Source organism: Elephas maximus, chromosome 17 (assembly GCF_024166365.1).
Source record: "Elephas maximus indicus isolate mEleMax1 chromosome 17, mEleMax1 primary haplotype, whole genome shotgun sequence".
NCBI lineage: Eukaryota > Metazoa > Chordata > Mammalia > Proboscidea > Elephantidae > Elephas > Elephas maximus.
In genome coordinates this window covers 13,556,520-13,576,035 of record NC_064835.1, presented here as the reverse complement: position 1 = coordinate 13,576,035, position 19,516 = coordinate 13,556,520, and the positions used below count along the sequence as shown (strand labels likewise).

Sequence of the window (19,516 nt, the reverse complement as noted above, 5' to 3'; positions counted from 1 at the left end):
GCACGCTCAAAGCCGCTTCCCCCCGCTGGCAACCTGTCTGAGCCTTAATGGCTGTTCTCGTTAGCACAGATGGAATCGGAGCTGTCACCACGCTCATAATAGAGGGCTGGGGGCGGGGGGGGGGCGCAGATGCCGGGAGAGACCTCGCCAGGGAGAAAACGACACCCTTGCTCACTGTTCATCCCATTTGAAGGCAATGCCAAAGCCAACTGTGACTGACAGCGTGTTTTTATGTTGTTTTTTTTGTTGTTGTTCTTTGTGTGTTGGTCTCCTAAGTGGGGGAAGGGGTCTGGAGGTGTGGATTCCACCAATAGGTCTGCTAAAATTGCCGTCAAAGCAAAACAACACGTTCCCTGGTGTTCTAGCCTAGAGAGGGCCATGCTCAGAAATGTAGCTGCCTTGACCCCACTCTGGGAGCTGCCCAAGCAAGCCCTGCTACTGTGAGCCAGAGGGATCCAGACTTCCCCAGGAAGGAGGGAGTCTTGCCTCTGTGTGGGCTTCTGTCAGGGGAAATTGCAGGAGAGGAGATTAAAGAGAGGCAGCCTGCCCTCCCAGCAACTGGTGGGAACCTGCAGGAACATTGGGAAACTGTAGCTGGAGCCTCTGAACCTTCTCAAGAGGTCAAGGAACCCCGAGTTCCTCATTTGTAAGGGTAACCCAGAAACGCTATGGCGCCCACCCTCCCAGCGTTGGTCACGACTGCTCTCCAATTATTCCAGAGAACCAGCCCCTTGAGTGGCGAGTTTCTAACAGCTTTGGAAAACAAGATGTGGCTATCAGCTCGTGAGGCTTTTTACTCACCCCTTCTTGCCCAGCCCTGCCAATCTCGCCATCTCTGCAGGAACACAGAGTTCAATGAATCAGTTATTTAAGTAAAGGGTGGCACAGCTCCAGTTTCCGTGAAAAGTTCATGAGAAAATGACCCTGGGTGTTTGGGCACGGGGGAAGGTGGAGTAATTAACTGACCCCAATGCCCAGAGTTCAGAATGAATCAAAAATGTGAAAACTCACTCCAGTAAGAAAGCTAACACAGTGGAGAGAAATTCAGTGTTCAGACAGAGGAAATGGACAGTCCCCCAGTGCCCTCAGCTCTGTGCTGTCCAGCCCCAGCTGGGGCATGGTCCCCGGTTTGGGCCTGGTGCTTGAAAAGAGAACTAGACACACCACAAAACATTAGCGGTAAGAGCTTTAGAAACTGTGTCACATTGGGAACAGCTGGGGGTCCCTGCTTGGGGAAAAAATAAAATAAATAAATAAGGGGAATAACAACTCATACTCTGTATGGTAATTGTTAGCTACAATTTTTGCCTTTCCCAAAAGACTATGGGGCCCTGGTGGCACAGTGGTTAAGAACTTAGCTGCTAACCAAAAGGTTGGCAGTTTGAATCCACCAGCTGCTCCTTGGAAACCCTGTGCGGCAATTCTACTCGGTCCTGTAGGGTCACTATGAGTCGGAATCGACTCGACCGCAATGGGTTTGGTTTTGGTTTGGTAAAAGACTATATAAGCTCTCGAAGGGACCCTGACTCATTTGTCTCTGAATTGCCAAACCCTGACACAGAGTAGATGCTCAAAAACTTAATGCTGAATTCAGGAATGAATGAATGAAGTGAAATAAACTATTTTCAAATGTTTGAAAAGTCCTTAAGAGAGCTAAGCAGTACTCTTCTGGGTTCCTCCGTAGGGCAGAATTAGGAGGTGATTTTGAGCCAGTCCCTGGAAGAATCTGGAGTGTGTTTCCCTGAGAGGCACGGATTCCCCAACCCAGGACATGCTCCCAACAGAGGCTTGGGGACTGTCTCCCTCATGGGCTCTTGTAGGACATGCTTGTATTGGCTTGGGAGATGAGACTAGAGGCCTGCAACGTCTCATCGAACATGTTCTAGAGCGATGTTGCATAGTGGAAAGAACTTTGAAGACAGCTAGAGTAGCGCTCTGTTCTTAAGCCTAGCACTTACTAGCTATGTGAATGAGGACATATTACTTTCTCTCTCCCTGTCTGTTTCTCCACCCACAAGATGGAGGGAATAGCTTTCAGGCAGGGTTGAGAAACGGATAGGAAATTTTAAATATATATACATCACCTAGCTTACAGCATGCATGTAGAAGACATCCATAAGTCAGTCCCTGCGTGGTACAAATGGCTCATGTGCTCCGTTGCTAACTGCAAGGTTGGCAGTTAGAGTCCACCCAGAAGCACCCTGGAAGAAAGGTCTGGCAATCTAATTCTGAAAAACTCAGCCATTGAAGACCCCATGGAGCACAGTTCTACCCTAACACACGTGGGGTCACCACGACTCAATGGCAGCTGGTTATTATCATGGTGTCAGCAAAGTCAGCTTTCTATTGAACTCTAGCAGACAGAAGAGAGTGCCACACAAGTCAATAACCCTTTGGGTTCTGCCAAGCCATATGTTGAGGGGTAACCATCTTCACTGTGCAGAAGGAGGAACTGAGGTACCCCCCTCCGCCACTGGATAAACAGTGAGCCAGTAGAAAAATTCAGATCCCGCGTCTTTAGCTAGGGATGTCAAAACCCAGCGCCTCATCCCTTCCTCTCCCGAAGGCTTAATTAGAGCCTGTTAAGCTATTTCTGATTCTCAGATGAAAGGTGTGCTTATCTTATTAACAAAGTCACTCGGGGGCTGCTCAGGACCTCTGATCTTTAGACCAAGTTAAATGAAGGAAATTAAGGGTCCTTTAATACCCATTTCTTTTTTTCCTCACCTCTTTCAAAGGGAATTTCTAATGCCAAAATCAGGAAAAGGAGGCTATACTACTCCAGGAATAGTCAAGGTATCTTCTGGGGGATGGAAATGGGGAGATGGGAGGGAGATGGGAGGGAGACGGGAGATCTCACCTGGGAAGAAACTGGGGGAAGGGTCTACAGAAGCTGAAAGCAATGTTATCAACTTTGGAATACCCAGACTGTCGGAAGACGGTCCGGGTTCAGAAATGTAACTTATTAACCCGTTGCTGTCAAGTAGATTCTGACTCCCAGCAGCCTTACAGGACAGAGTAGAACTGACCCCTAGGGTTTCCAAGGCTGTAAATTTTTACCAAAGCAGGCTGCCACACCTTTGTCCCATGGAGCAGCTGGTGGGTTTGAACCGCAGACCTTTTGGTTAGCAGCCAAGTGCTTAACCACTGTGCTACCAGGGCTCTGCACAGAATACCATAGGGAACATTTCCCTGCAAATAGGTTCTCACAGAAGGTGCCACAGAGTCCCCAGATGGAAAATCCTCTCCATACACAGTCAAAATAGTAAATTTTTAAACGGTAAAAAAATAACCCTAAATTCTGAAAGACTATTTAAAAATGGCAATAATCCTTTAATCAGCCATCGGCAGGGACTATGGCTTTGAATTCAGACATTTTAGCAATTACAACCCACTGGGCCCCTAGACAGTGCCTTCTAATAACCAAAAACAATTCTTAATAGTCATTCACCCAGGCTGAGGGAGAGAATAGAATGAAATCAACATGAGAAGATGCCATTACTAAAGAATACCCATTCGATGGGTTATGAGGAACTGAGAGACCTTCTGGTTTGCAGCAGGCGGCAGCAAAGCAACAGGCCTGGATGTGGTATTTTGATTTGGGGGCTCAGGGGTTCCAGCAAAGAGAGGAAAAGCCAAGAGTGGGAGACCCAAGAGTGTGGGCTTTGGAATTAGACAAACCTGGATGTGAATCCAGCTCTGCCCAAAGTCCGTGCTAACAGTGGGCCAAGTTCATAGCTTCAGTTTTCTTATTTGTGAAATGAGGATTTATCTGCCTTGCAGGGTTGTCTTCAAGATTGGAAGTGATCTGTGCAAAGTGCCTGTGTGGTGTCTGCAATGTCACCGGCACTCATGAGATGTTATTTCTCTTGCTCCTTGTCATCCTCCCTTCCCCTGCCAGCATCACCTTGGATGGAACTGGGACAATACTAGAGCACTCCCACCCTGGATGAGAAGCCCAACTCATTATCACTACCCAAACGATTCCTTCATCCTGTAATAAACAGGGAAGGACACCTGTCAAGAGGCAAAGATTGGGCTGGTGATTGGGAGGGGACCTGGGGACCAGCACTGCAAAGCTACGTCTGTGCCCACGATGCATTCTGCACAGTTCCCACTTGGTACTTATGGAACCTGAAACAGAGAGGACGGTCACCAGATGTGTCGAAGAAAAATGGGTAATAAGGAGGGTTAATACAATCCACTTTATAAATCCAGTCAAGAGTGTATGTCCCTTAGGGTAAGTGAAGGTCAAAAATACCATCCACTTTAATGTTTTTTTTTTTTTTTCTGCAGCAGATTGCAGAGTCCATCCAAAATGAGCTCAAAGTGAAACAAAAAAAATTTTATGATAGAGGCTGCAGTTCACTGACACTCTTCTACCAACTGCCATCGAGTCGGCTCCAACTCATGGTGACCCCGTGTGTGTCAGAGTAGAACTGTGTTCCATGGGGTTTTCAATGGCTGATTTTTCAGAAGTAGGTTGCCAGGCCTTTCTTTCAAGGTGCCTCTGGGTGAACCTGAACCTCCAGCCTTTCTGTTAGCAGCTGAGCAACACCCCTGACACTCTTCTAGTAGGGCAGTATTTCTCAAAAAGTAGTCTGCGGACCACCTGCATTACGGTCTCCTATCTGGGTGCTAGTTTAAAAATATGCAGATTCCTGGAACGCATTCAGTTTTACTAAATTAGAATTTATAGCAGTGGAGCCGGGGGATCTACATTTTAAAACAAACACCATAAGTCATTCTTGTGCACACCTACGTTTGAGAAGCCCTGCCCTATAGCAGTAACCTTTACTTTTGACGAAGGAGCCCCTGCTGCTGTTCAAGGTACCTTGAGCAGAATCTGTTGCTGGTTTTGGGTGGGGTAGAGGGCTGAAGAATGGGTGCTTGTGGTTGACGATACTTCTTTTCTTAATGACTGAGGCGCCCATTGGAAAAGCCAGCCTGAATGGCAGCCACTGGAAATGCAAAGCTAAGGTGAAGAGGTACTTTGAGCCCAATCAGCTGTCATTCAAGAGGAGGGCGGGACCACACCAGCAGGCAACTCGACCACCACAGATGTCACTTGAGGGATGGAGGGCTGGAGATGCGGACTCTTTCTGGGAGGAACTCAGAAGACAGGACTGAGGTTCAAGGACAGTTTTTCAAAGCCCGGGGTTGGGCTTTCTCTGGTGTAGTCTGGGGTTTGGAAGAGTCTTCTGTTCTTCTAACCATTGTTCCTCCAACACTGTTCTCCACACACTCCTTTTTCCTCACTGCATTCTATTTTTCCCCTTAGAGTCATCACTACTGACATTGTTATAAATGTATATTTGCCTGTTACCTGTCTCCTGCTATAATAGAGGCTCCACATATGCAGACACTTGGCTTATTTTTTAAAACCCATGCCTAGAAGACAGCCTGACACAGAGCAGGCACTGGACAAATACTTCTTGAAAGAATTAACGAATGTTCTTTACTCCACTTTCCCTAACATACTGGGACTCATGGAAAAGCCTCCCTGGCAATTGCCCTAAAGCCTGATGCTTCAGTTTGAGTTTCATAACTCAAAATTACATTTATTTTTTTTTTCACATCAGTCTTCCTCGCCAGACTGTGAGCTCTCTCCATGCCTTTTAAGCTTTGTTTCCCCCATGTCCAGTACAGTGCCTGGTATATAGTATGTGCTCAATAAATGACTTATTAAATAAAAGAGATAGTCATTTTGTTATATTCCTTCCCACTGTCCCAGGATGCTACCCAACCCTGCCCCCGGTTAGCAAGTTACGAAGAAGTGCTAGCCGCTGTCATTTCTTTGGAGTCCCTGTGTGGTATCAGCAGTTAAGCACCAAGCTACTAACCAAAAGGTTGGTGATTTGAGTCCACCCAGAGGGGCCTCATAAGAAAGGTCTGGTCATCTACTTCTGCAAAATCGGCCACTGAAAACCCTGTGGAGCACAGCTCTACTCTGGCACACGTGGAATTGCTCTGAGGCAGAATTAACTTGGTCATTGCTTAAAGATCAAGTAGTCCTGGCTTTGTGAGGTACCATTTAAAGACTCATACCAGGATTCAGGACTTCTCACATTTTGTCTGGGACTCTTTCTTGTTACCTTGTTGTCTTCCAAGAGAATGACCTTGCCTTATGGCCCAGCATAATCACTGTTCTCCTAGAAAGAACCCCATTGGACCTCTTCAGAAGGGTTGGATAGAAGCCTCATTCCCAGGGGCAGAATGGCAGGAGGCAGATGCCACGAGGCGTCCACAGAGTAGCACAGGGTTCCGTCAGAATCAGCTTGGGTGCCTGATGAATGTGTTCGTTCCTGGGCCCTATCCTAGGCCTATCCAACCAGGCTCTTCTGGGGTAGAGTCTAAAAATCTGTGTTTTTCAGCAAATCACCAAGGTGATTCTGATGCATAATTTGCCATAACGATTAAGAACCTGGACTTACGACTTGGACTGAGAGTGAGTTCCAAACCTGTTCTGCCATTACTAACTGTTCAAGGACAAGTCAGTCAATCTGTGCCTCAGTTTCCTCACTTGTAAAATGGGAATTCGGAATCTACTTGACAGCAATGGCTTTGGTTTTTGGTTTTGTAAGATTAAATGAGAAAATACTTATCATGCCCTTGGCACACGGTATACAGCCCATGGTAAGGGCTTAATAAATGCCAGCAATTATGATGATGATGAAGAAGATGATTCTTAAGAATCTCCTGGAAAAGGAGAGTCTGCAATCCCTTCAGTGGTATATCCCCTTGGATAGGAAACTCAGCCACTTGGATAGGAAACTCAGCCACTTAGATAGGAAACTCTTCAACATGTCTGCATCCTGCTGTAACTAGTACCTCATTTCCTTCTTTTGAGAAGGGCTGGAGTAAGAATAGAGATTTGATTATTAGGCCAAAGGGGAGGGCGGGAAGACCTTCAGAGAGGCACGTGGAATGGCTGTCAGAATCCTTGTTTCCTCTGATGTAAGAGAATTGGAGGAAAGGGGAATAAGAAGGTTAATCGGGGAGAATGAGAAAAGGAGTAGGAAGCTGAAAGGAGCTATGAAGGACAAAGCACTGCTGAGATGACAGGAGCAGACAGGTAGCAGACAGCAGAGGAGCGGGTGACTGGCATGGTGGTGTTGTGGGTGGGTCAGAGAGGAGCTGGCAGGAAAGATGGTAGTTCTCCAATGCTGAAGGGATTTCTCACCCACATGAGGCCCGATCTGTTCCTTACCAGTGGGCTCCCTGAAGGCTAACACTGGTTCCAGAGTTAAGGAAAGATTTAGGAAGTAGAGTAATCCAGAAGAGTGGACAAGGCCTGGAAGTCCTTCCTTACATGACACCCCCTCGCCTTTCCTCTCCCCCAGAAAGTGTGCTGCCTTACTCTTGGCGCCTTGCTCTCTGTGCAGTCCCCAACCCACACTGGCAGATCCTGGGGGCGGGAAGCAAGGCCAGCACATGTCAGGTGCCTGGTACAGAATGCAGGCTGTTGTTCTTGGGAATAACTGAGAGCAGGTGGGCATCCTGGGCTCCAAGGAGTCAAAGAAATGGGCCAGGAACAGAGAAAAGAGTGAAGAGGCGGGATCTGCCATCACAGCAGCACTAGGCTTACCTGCCGAAAACCGTTCTTGGTGAATTGTAAGATTTTCAGGGCATAGTTAGATCTCTGGCCTTTGCTGTTGAATTCGATGTGGCCGGTGAGACCTTCCAATTCTACCTGTCCAAGAGAGAGTGAGTTACAGCACCACACTGGCCCCGTGTACCACCTGGCCCCAAGCAAGCATTCCGCTTTAGGGATCCTATTTAGGGATGCTCAAAACAGCAGACGCCATCAAGATCCATCTCCTGCTGCTCCCAGCCACAGCATCTTGAGACTACAAGTGAAATGTTTCTGGAGCCAATTCAGACTTGGCTGGGGCTGAAGGAGGAGAAAGGTGCCCCCACACCCAATGGCGCCACACCTGCTCTATAAACCAATAAAATGTCAAGATTCTAGATTGAGCTGATTCCGCTGTATGCATTCTCCAGACCTTTGGGGAATGCTATTTAAAGCATTGATTCTCACTGGACAGCTACCAACCCGCCTCAGGTCTGCAAGAAGTTGGCATGACCCTATACCTGAGTATAAATGCAAAATCCAAGATAGACTCTCCAGCAGACTTCTCTGGCAGATGTCTTCCTAGTGGTTATAGGTGCACGCCAAACCCACCAGAGGAGGCATTGCTGGGAAGGAGAACATTGGGAAAATCCAGCACCAACTTAGAAGTTCTGAGCCTGCAAGCTCCCTGAGCAATCAGAGTCTCCGGCAACACTGCCCTTCCCAGCTATGACAGGCCAAGCTTTGCTGAGACTACTTCCGGAATTTAAGGCTCAAGGGTCACTGCCTTGTAGACAAACTTGCCATGTATTCTCGGTGGTTGTTAGGGATTAGGGAACAAATGTGACCCAGGACCCACTGAATTGGAGTCACCATAAATTGCTGTTTTATCTGGGGCTGCGATATATCAATAAGACGTGGAATAGAGGGGCTCTTGCTCCTTGAACCGACCACCCAGCGAGCTGGCCAGGTGTGGCCTGCAGGGCCCTCAGCCGCTCTCACCATGCGCAGGTAGTTCATGAGGCTGGTGCCGTGCTGCCAGATCTGGGCCGAGCCGCAGGACAGAGGCTTCACGCCGATCTCCTGGCTCCGGTTCAGCTCCTGCACCGCAGTCACCACAGCATAGACAGCGTCAAACAGCAAGGCCGAGGAGAGCTGGAGGTCCGGCGGACAGTGGGCAGGGAGAGAGGTGGGGTGGAGGGAAGAGGACCAGAGGGAGAGGGAGAGACAGGTATAGAGGGAGGGAAGGGAAGGGGAGATAGAAAATAAGAGAGGGACAAATGGAGTAGGAGGAAAAGAGAAGAAAAGCAAAAGAAAGTAGATGTAAGGGAGTGTCTTTACTGCCCTTGGCCTGTGTCACCGGACGAAGAGTCTGAGTGCTGGCCCAGGAAGGCAACGCTGGCGAGGCCTTTTCCAGGATTCAAGCTTCAGTCTATCCCTTGCACCCCAGATGGTTTCAAGGATATTCTTTTCTCTCTTTGTTCAAGGAAAATAGCAACTTCCATTGCTCTTAGGAATCCCCAATAAGGGGATACCTGACTATCTTGAGAAGAGGGAAGAGACACAGCCTCTCCTGTCAGATTTGCCAAGTCTACAAGTTTGAAGGTCAATGTCTCCCAGAAGACCCCTACGGTACTGTCTCTTCCTAGATGTACCTATTACTTCAGTCTACTTCATACTATTCCATTTGATGAGTGTTTAAGAAGCACAGGATAAGCTCAAAGGCCAAAGATGAGTAAGACCCTATTCTTACAGTAGATTACAGCAGGTTGGGTGAGATGGGTGCAGGGACAGAGAAACAATATGGATAACATGAGACTAAGTGGGATGGACCCACATAAGTCTGTGGGGTTCCAAAGAGGGAGATACCTTATCTGTTGGGTGATACAAAAAATACATCATGGAGAATACAGCATTGGATATGAGCACTTAAGGATTCTGGTAGATATGTTGTCGGATACAGGAGTCGGCAGCAGCTAGGGAAGGGAGGAAGGGAGAAAGGCATTCCAGAGGGTAGAGCTGTACGAAAGATAGAGGTGGGAAAGTGTGGAACCACTTGGAGGGAGGGGAGGAGAGGAAGTAATAAATTAGAAATGTAGGCAGGGGTCATACAGAAGGGGACCTTAAAGCCAGGGGAAGAGGTCACTGCAGTTGTTTTTCCATATTTTCATCTCCCTGTTAAATTTTGACTCGAGGGCAACGGGTTTGGGTTTTTTGATTTGGTATTAAATCACAAAGGATCCCTGGTGGTGCAGCGGTTAAAGTGCTCAGCTGCAAACTGAAAGGTCGGCAGTTCAAATCTCCTAGTCCTTCCACAGATGAAAGATGTGGCAATCTGCTTCCATAAAGATTTACAGCCTTAGAAACCCTACAGGGCAGTTCTACTCTGTCCTATAGGGTCACTGTGAGTCAAATTAACTCAATAGCAACAGGCTGGGATTAAATCACAAGCTCCTTAGGGCGGCAAACATGCAGGGTGTTAAACCCTTTACCTTTCCCAGAATCTGGTACCCGGGCCTAGCCTGTTGTACGCCTGCAGTACATAGTTCTTCACTGAATTAAATCTTGGCTGAAATCTACTGATAAGGCTTAGCCTGCACGCTACCTAAGGAGTTAACTCAATGTTTATAGACTTTGTGGAGGCAAAGGCTGAGGTATTTGGGTGGAGATGGTAGAAGTAGTAGAGGGTCAATGAAAAAGAGGAAGACCTTCAATGAGATGGACTGACACAGTGACTGCAACAATGGGCTCAAACATAGCAACAATTGTGAGGATGGTGCAGGACTGGGCAATGTTTCGTTCTGTTGGACACAGGGTTGCTATGAATCGGAGCTAATTCAACAGCACCTAACAACAACAACAGTAGGAGTAGAAAAACAGAATACCTCTGTTTTTAGGGAATGTGCAATCTAATGAAGAGGTAACACTATACTGTGTTACATGTACAGAAGGTCCTTGACAATAAAAACCTATTGAATGTAAATGACTAGAAGGTAAACTCTACAGGAACTCTGAGGGGAAGCTCAGGAAGGCAGGTGGAGGTTTCCTTGAAGGAGTGATTTTGGAAGACTGGCAGTCCCCATACCACCTCGTTACAAAGAATCCTTCATTGAAGCGTGACCCACCATCTCTGGCAATTCAATCCTGTCACTTCCAAGCCTATTATTTCAACTGAGGATATCCTTGGGAGGGCTCCCAGAGCACTCTCTCATGTGGCTGACTTCTACAATCCTCTTCCGATGTGGCTGGGACCCTGGAACACTGGCCCATCCAAGGCCATCTTGTGAGCTCTTGGATCTGTTTGAGCTGTCCAGGCAAAACATAAGCAACTTGAGACAGTAAGGTGCAGAGGAAGGAGCCTGAAACAAGGAGCACTGAACCCTGAGTCTAGATTCCAGCCCCTCACTTTTGTGCTGAGTGATCCTGGGCATGTTACTTAACCTCTCTGAATGAGCGACAGTCTCCTAAAAGAGAGATAGTGAGTGATCCCTGCCTCACAGGACTGTAAACTGTAAACACAGGAGTCAATAATCCTGAAGGCAGGGGTTGTGCACTCTCAGGTCCTAGGAAGGTGTTAGCAGGTACTCAGAAAGCAAGGATTACCTGAACTAATGCACTGGGGAGTAATGGGAACACGCAGTTACAAGGGCAGAAAATAGGCTAGAAATGCTGACTTAATTTTCTTCAAAGTTTTGCCCCATGTTGGGCCAGGAGACCCATAATAAATAGGAGCTGGGTGAGCTGACTTTGGAGCCCTGGTGACACAGTGGTTAAGAGCTTGGCTGCTAACCAAAAGGTCAGCAGTTGGAATCCACCAGCTGCTCTTTGGAAACCCTATGAGGCAGTTCTACTCTGTCCTACAGGGTCACTATGAGTCGAAATCGCCTTGATGGCAATGGGTTTGGGTTTTTTTGAGCTGACTTTGGATAACCTTTTTAAAAGACAATTGTAGAGAAAAAGAGCCAAATAGTTTCTTTTCTCTGTCCCAGTCGAAGTTTATGTTCTTTCTTCCTCCCTCCCACTCTCTCTCCCTTCCTTTCCTTCCTTTCCCCTACTTCTTTTTTCTTTCTTCCCACATTTATTCAGCCCTACAATCTAACAGGTTCTGTAGATCACAATACCTCCCATTCTCAGCAGAGGCATTCAACCAGGCAGAAGCCATTGTGCCCCTCTGCCTCCATTTAGCCTCCTGCCCTTCCAGCTCCAACACCCTTCCTTTCTGTCTCCTGGTCCCAAAGCCACAGTTGTGACCCAAAGACCAAGCAGGTAAGGACGACTGAAGCCCAGCTTGGATCAGTGCCCACCTCTAAGGTTCTACGGAGCCATGCGGAGGTATGCTGACCAGCCGGGCTTCTCTGGACTGCTACCATCCATCATCTTCTGCTCTCTCCTCTCCCTCCCTCTGCCCTTCCCCTTTGCAGCTTAGCTTCCTCTTCATTTGACTTGAGGCTCACCTGTATGGCACTTGATGCTTCTCGGCAAGCCCACAATTGTCCTTGTCCTTTGCACATAATTCTCTTTCCCCTGAGCACAAGTGTCTCCTTTATTAATGGACCTCTCAGATTTCCTTGCCAAAAGGACATATGGAAAATATGAATGCTACAGACTCTTTTCCTGGCTTAGACAAACATCTACCTGAGGGGAAGTTAGTTGCCCTTATTGACATTTAGCTTCTAGGTCCTTCACTTTGGCTATTAAAATGATGCTGTAGAAGAATTTGTACCCCAACCTTCTCCCTTGACTCCCAGTTGATCATTCCATTTGGAGAATTCCAAAATCACGAAGTGTTAGAACTGAAAGCAATTCTAGAAATCAACTAGTCTTTCTTGTTCTACAAACAAAGAAACTGAGTTTCAAAGAGTTCTTCTCTTGCCCAAGGTCACAAAGCAAGACTGTGGCAGAGACGGAACGGGAACCCCAGCACCCGTTTCTCCAGTCGGGTTCCTTTCTCTCTGCTGCATTGTCTTTGCATCCTACCGCCAAGTTTCCCCTCCAGAAGTCTGGGGGACTGTCATGGTTTCATCTGATTCTTTTTTTTTTTAGATTAATTTATTTATATATTGTGCTTTAAGTGAAAGTTTACATATCAAGTCAGTCTTTCATATAAAAAGTTATACACACCTTGCTATGTACTCCTAGCTACTCTCCGCCTAATGAGACCGCACACTCCTCCTCTTTACCCTGTATTCCTTGTGTCCATTCAACCAGCTCCTGTCCCTCTCTGCTCTCTCATCTCACCTCCAGACAGGAGCTGCCCACATACTCTGATGTGTCTACTTCAGCCCAGAAGCCCAGTCTTCACCAGCATATCTGATTTATTTTTGTGTCTAGACTCCCAGGACAACTTAAGGCAATCTCTGTATATTGTTACCTGCTCAACAGCAGATGGACAGCATAAGACTCTTGGACCAGGGACAGGAGAAAGCTTTGGCTCAACAGGTTGTTTGTCTTGATGTTACTTCCTCAAGTAAAGAGCCACCTGGAAGTTTTGCCAGAACAGGGCTATAAGGGCAAGACAGAGGGGCAGTGGAGGGGTGCCACTGGTTGCCTACCTAGCACCCATTCTCTTCTTCCACCTTAGCCATCAATTAGCAGCTGCCATCGTGTTAATTCTAACTCATGGCGACCCCATGTATGTCAGAGTAGAACCCACAGGGGTCAATTGCTGATCTTTTCGAAGTAGATCTCCAGGTCTTTCTTTGGAGGTACCTCTGGGTAGACTTGAACCTCCAACCTTTCGGTTAGCATCTGAGCACTGTTTGTACCAGCCAAGGACACACCCCTCCTCCAAGCAGCCACGTGCTTCAGGGGAAACTGACCCAACCCCAACACCCAGGTGAGCCTGATTGGCCCATGAGTACCCCATCCCCCTACCAATATGTGATCTAGGACTGGGCCAGTGAGCTGAGGTCTGGGTGGAGTGAGAGACAGCTTCTCAGAAAAGTTTCTTTTCTAAGACAGGCCATCTTCCTTGTTCCTCTGGACATTAGTGTGTCTGGCCATGATGCCTGGAACTGCTACAGCCATCTTGGCTCCAGCCAGAGGATGACGCTGTCACCAAGGAGACAGAGCAGAGATGGAAGGGACCTGAGTTTCCAATGACATCGCTATACCTCTCGTCTTCCTGGAACATGAGATGATCCATCTCATTTTTGTATAAGGCAGTTTATTGCTAGATTTCTGTTACTGGGAGCTGAGAGCACCCCAGCTGGTTGAAGGCCCTGGGGATGCCCCCTCCTCTCAGAAGTATTTTTGCCCTGGGTCTCACCTCTGAAAAGACCCTTTTTTCTATTTCTGAGGCCCTGCGCTTAGTCCTCAAGAGACTCTCCTCACCGCAGGCTTCCATACGAAGCTCGCCGTGTCATTTCTCACATCCTCCCACCAGGTTCCAAGCTCCTTCCTGCCACACGGCTGTCACTATTCCCACTCCGTCTGGGGTGCAGTTTTCTTGGCTGATGCTCTCTTATTAGCGAAGCAGCCGGATGCTGAGAGACTGGTGTGTGCCTGTTGACAACATTCTTTAGAATCTCTAACTCAAGATTCTTCAAATGCTTCTAGTAATTATAAGCCCAGACAAGATGCAGGGGGCTGGAGGTGGGTGGAAGGGAAGCCTCAGGCTTCCGTCTCCTGTCCTGTGTGTGTCACCTCCAGAGGGGGTGAGAGGTGACGCCTCCCCAGTAGGTCTGGTCTTCATGGTCCACTCTGCAGTCAGTCAGAGCAGAGACCTCTAAGCCAGGCTATCTTCCTCCCCAGCTCGTCTCCTCAGGGCTCTCTAGGTATAACCAGACCACACCTCTTTTACAGGCTTCTGGCAATCTGCCCAGGCCTCTCACTGGGATCCTCCGAACTAGTTTTCTGAGAACTTGCTCCCCATACCAGGCTCCTTCGTCTTATCTTCCCCCAGCCACCCAATTTCCCTCCTCACCCAGTTTCACCTCCGAAGGTGCGAGTACCTGTATGGCTCTGCTTCATCACTTTTCCATCTTGTTTCAAATCTCCATCTTGAAGTATCTTTTTGCTCTCCTAATGGCTTCCTCCCTCTGCTATTATTTACTAATTTAGCTCTGGAAAGCATTTGGGACTGCAGTCGTGAAAAGCGTTTCTGTGACAAAACTGCACCCCATACACGTCTCCATTTCCGAGTGCACAGGTGGGTGTCCCCCTCTCCTGTCCCTTCCCCTGCCTTTCCTTTTCTTTTCGCTACTCCACCCTGTCTCTCCATGGCCCGGCTCCCCATCTGTGTGCACGTCCCTCTCCGTCTCTACTCTGCATCTTCCATCCCTGTCTCTTCTACATATTAAATCCTCCAAATGGCTCAATCCTCATTTACAACCCTCTCTCTTTCTTGGCACCAAAATGCAGCTTGGCAAGGAACCCTTGATTCTCTTGTTTTTATATTTTCATTTGGTGTTTCACTGTTATTTTCTTTTTGGACTGTTTGTAAATTGTTTGAGGGAATAAAAGACTCTGTATAAATTAAGATGAATCAATTTTGACTCAGGGAGTTGTGGCTGGGTTTCTCCCCCCTCTGCTGACACAGAAATCAGGGTATCTTCCAAATACACACCTGTAACTCTCATTCCTCGGCACCCCATCCCACATACCCCCCAGATCACTGAATTCCCAGGATCCTCTTGAATGCCTGTTTATCTCTGACTCCCTGTCAGCTTAAACTCTACCCCCCAATATAATACCAGGACAGGAGCCATTAAAATCTCATGGAATAGTCTTTACAATCTGGATTTTATTTCATGAAATAAACACTTAATTACAAACATCTGTTTTGGTCTAAATTCTAATTACTTAATCGAACCATCTGTAATTTTAATGATTTTCTACAATTTTCTTTCTTTGCAGTGTGATTAATGGGAACGGCACGTGAAAGGAGTCGGTACGTTCCTCTATTTACGACACTCCTTCTTCTGCTGGCCCCATCTCAGGCGAGAAGCAGTTTCTGCTTGCTGTCAGCCACCTGGTGGGTACAGCCTGGGAGAGCCACATGGAGCTTTCTTTAGGGGTTACCTCTTAGTTCAGTCACTCTCTCTCTGTGCCCTTAGAACTGGGTCCCTTTTCTAGCAAGCACCATCTTGAATACTGCAGGTCTGACTAGGAAGGTAAGGAAGAGAGAGAGATTCACACACAGTTGGGGGGAAAAGAAAAAGGAGGGATGGCGAGAATGCTGAGAGTCAAGAAGAAGCAGGGAACACTGACTGTGCGAGAGGGAAACAGGAAGAGAAAGGAAGGAGGTCGTGGGTAAGGGGGAAGTGGAAAAGAAAAGCGAGGAGAAGTTGAGAAAAGGAAGAGATAGAGAAGGGGAGAGGAGAAAAGGAAGTAAAAGAGGGCAAAGAAGGAGAGAGAAGGGGAGGGAAAGAGAGAAGGTCCCCACAGAGGAAGGAGGGGGTTAACCTGCAGCCTTTTTAGAAAACTCCATGAGGAGACAAAACCAGGCTATATTTCCCTGGAACTGATTACTTCTCGCCTACCAGCTTCCAAGCACATGAAAGAGCTGGGCTGTTTGTGCTGGGAATTCCAGCCCCCAAAGAGGCAGGAAGAGGCACTGCTCTTCAAAAGGCAGTTGCTGAAATGAGAAGTCTTGAGAAGAGATTTGTTGCTGTTCTTCCTGCCACGAGCTTCCTTTCCACACTTTCCTAGTGTCTGTAACACCTTCCCTGCCTCCACGGAGACCACAGAGAGACTGGCTGGAAGCTTCCAGGGACTGAGAGGTGCACTAAACCTAGTCCAGGCTGCACTCAGAGTCCTGACCTCTGGGAGACCCTCAGCATGCCACCTAGATCTTCTGTGCCTCAGTTTCCTAATCTGTCAAAAAGGTGGTGCATGACCACGCTTATCTGTTACAACGATGCCATGAGGAGGAAAGAGAGGTCCAGGAGGGAAGTGTTATAGTATTCCTCGGCTCCGTGCTGAGGTGAAGCCAAATGGAATGAGCGCCCCATTCTCCTCAGCAAGAGAGAAGACAAGTTCCCATTTTATTGGCAAGAAAACCAAAGAGACTTAGCCAAGATAATGTTGGCTGAGGTAGAACCAGATTCTGTGACCCAGCACAGGTGTCCCCCTCTGTAACCAATTCCAGGTCTAAGGTTCACATTTATTCTCCTCACACCACCCCTCAGAAATAGCCTTGAGCAGCTGTGGGACAGCCTATTTTTACTCATCTCCACCCCCAGCACTGAGGGAGCCTCCAGAGAATGCTCCCACTCATCGAATGCCCACCAAAATTCTTGGGGAGTGTAGAATGCTGAGGTTTGGGGAGGTCTGAGACTAGATCGGGAAGGAGGAAACTAAGGTCAGAGTTTTATATGCTTTAACCCTGTGATAGGACATCTTACCCAGGTCACCTGAGCAGGTCAGCTCCAGCCCCCGCTGCTCCCTTCATTATCTTGCACACTGTACATGAGCAGTGAATATGTGCTGCCCCTCCTCTGGTAGGCCTTCCCTCACCTCTCCACAAAGGGCTCAGGAGCTCCCCTCTGCTTCCGCTGGAGCATGGAGGAGTGTGATACCCCTAGACTTATACTCCCAGAGGGAGAGGTGGATCTGCTTCCACCCGGTGAACCTCGAGACAGCATAGACTTTGGCTTTTCTTCGCTGCGACCGACTGCATGAGGGGCCCCCAACCAGCACCCTTCTCTGTATTCAAACCCTTTGCCTTGTGATTTTGCAGCTGTTCCCTCCGAAAGGGTGGACTATATTTCCTCACTCCCTGACTTCCTAGTTCTGCTGTGTGACTTGCTTTGGCCAATAAAATGAAGAGGAAGTAACAGTGTGTCTGCTCTAGGACTAAGATGTCTTGTGTTTCCACTTGCTTTGCTGTCCTTCTGCCTTTGTCATCAGAACATGGCAGGCTGGCACACTGATCCAGGAGAGATGTGGGAGAGCTGCCCCTGTCAGGCCCAGCCTGGATCAGCTGGCACACTTTCCTTGAGTGAGCCCAGCCAGATCAGCAGAGCTGCTCACCTAAACCAGCTTAGATAGTCAATTCCTAGCTCACCCTCAGGGTCCCTGGGTGGTGCAAACAATTAATGCACTTGGCTGCTAAGCAAAAGGGTGGCAATTCTACCCAGAGGTACCTCGGAAAAAAGGCCTTGCAATCTACGTCCAAAAAATTAGGTAGTGAAAACCCTATGGAGCATAGTTCTACTCTGATACGTGTGGGTTCACCAGAAGTTGAAATCAACTCAATGGCAACAGGTTAGCTGACCCCAGGTGTATGAGCTATAAAAATGCTAACTGTTGTACGCTAATGAGATTTTATGGTTGTTTGGTGCACAGCATTTTTGTAGCAAAAGATACTTGACATATTTGCTAACCTTTATCCCAGTGTCTGGCGTACAGATGTTAAATAAACCTATGCGATGAGTAATTGCGGATTGAAGATCGAATCATCTTATTTTGTCTTTACAACAATCCCCTAAGGTGGTCAAGCACAAATAGCCCAATTGTACAGATGAAGAATGTGAGGCTCAGAGGGACTACATAACTACCTAAGATCACACAGCGTGAAAATGGCAAGGGCACTATTTGAACCCAGGTCTTCTGCCTCCAAGGCCAGTGCTCTTTCTGTCATGTATGACCTCTGCCAGGGCTGGCCTAGAAGCCAGGTGACAGAGGTTGCTTGGCATTTGTGTCAGACCCATAGAGAGGTATTCCACCAGGCACCAAGGGCCTCTCATCTGCCTGCTCATGGTCAATGCACAGCATGAATGGAAGTACTGAAGCCCTCAGAGAGAAACTGGAAATGTAGCATGGGGACTTTTTATTTTATTAGGCCAGTTGCCAAGCGTGATAAGGTTTGGGTTGGACAGGAGGAAGCATATTTTTCTCCTTTCCTAATATTGTTTTGGGAGTCCTTCAAGTTTGTCAGCACCTCATTAGTGTGATGCCTGCAAGAACCGTAGACTCGACCAGGAAAGCAGGGCTTGTATTCCTGCCAGGAGGGATGAGCCTGATCCTGCACATGACACTGGGCTTCAGGATGTCCCTCCCCATCCCTTAAGCCATCTAATGGGGGTGAAGATCCCCTCCCTTCAATGCTTCTCCCCAAATCCTTCCAGTGAATTCTTCTTTCAGATCTAAAACAGCTTGTTGGGACCCCCTCCAAAAACCTTCCATGGAACTCAGTTGTCAAACCCCCTTCTCCTGTCCAGTTCCCCTGATCAAAGCTTCCTGAGTGTTTGAACTCTGACCCCTTAGCTACCTCCTCCTTCCTAAGATTTCCACCAGGCTACACAATTATAAAAGCACAGAGTTTTGTGAAAGGTGGCTTTTTCCCTACCCCTGTCCCAATAGGCCCGCCCCTGGATTGCCACGTTGGCCAACCCCTAATTGGGTGCCCTCGTGTGCAGATGTCTAGCCCTGTCCTTACCTCTAGACATGCCTCATCAAAGATAGGTATCACCCCTGTTTTCAAAGCCACCAGAGAATTTCCCACTCCAGGAGGGTACCCATTCCAGCAGCCCAATTCCACTTCTACTTCCTTGGTCTAACTCTTTTCCATTTCATTCTATCCATAACTCATCATTCCACCTGACCCACTCATTCATTCATTCATTCATTCAACAAATACCTATTAAGTACTTGCATTCTTCTAGGCACAGCTGCAGTACAGTGTGTCAAAAGAATGTTGGATGGTCCCACACAGTGGCAAAATCGTGCAGGGCTTATAAGTATGAACTGTAAAGACATATGGCCTGGTTCTAATCCTAGTTCCTCCGCTCACAAGCTGTGTGACCATGGCAATTTACTTAACCTCTCTAGATCTCAGTTTCATCATCTATAAAATGTAGATACTGATAGTAGTTATCTCCAAGGGTTGTTGTAAGCATCACATGAGCTTCCTTGGGGACTTTTTAGGCTTAAATGAAATGATGTATGTAACATAGCTAGGATGGAGCCTGGAGAGAAGGCAGTCTCCAAGAATGGTGT

The 19,516-nt window shown here is 47.7% G+C and overlaps 1 protein-coding gene across 2 annotated transcripts in view; it reads right to left on the bottom strand.

Moving 5' to 3' along the window:
• GRIK4 (glutamate ionotropic receptor kainate type subunit 4) overlaps positions 1–19,516 on the bottom strand; it is a 519,693-nt gene that overhangs the window by 105,604 nt on the left and 394,573 nt on the right. For both annotated transcript variants that reach the window (XM_049856800.1, XM_049856801.1), the window contains exons 11-12: positions 8,576–8,728; positions 7,589–7,693 (exon numbers count right to left, since the gene is read on the bottom strand). In XM_049856800.1, coding sequence (XP_049712757.1) covers positions 7,589–7,693; positions 8,576–8,728 — 258 coding nt within the window. The remainder of the gene's footprint in view (positions 1–7,588; positions 7,694–8,575; positions 8,729–19,516) is intronic.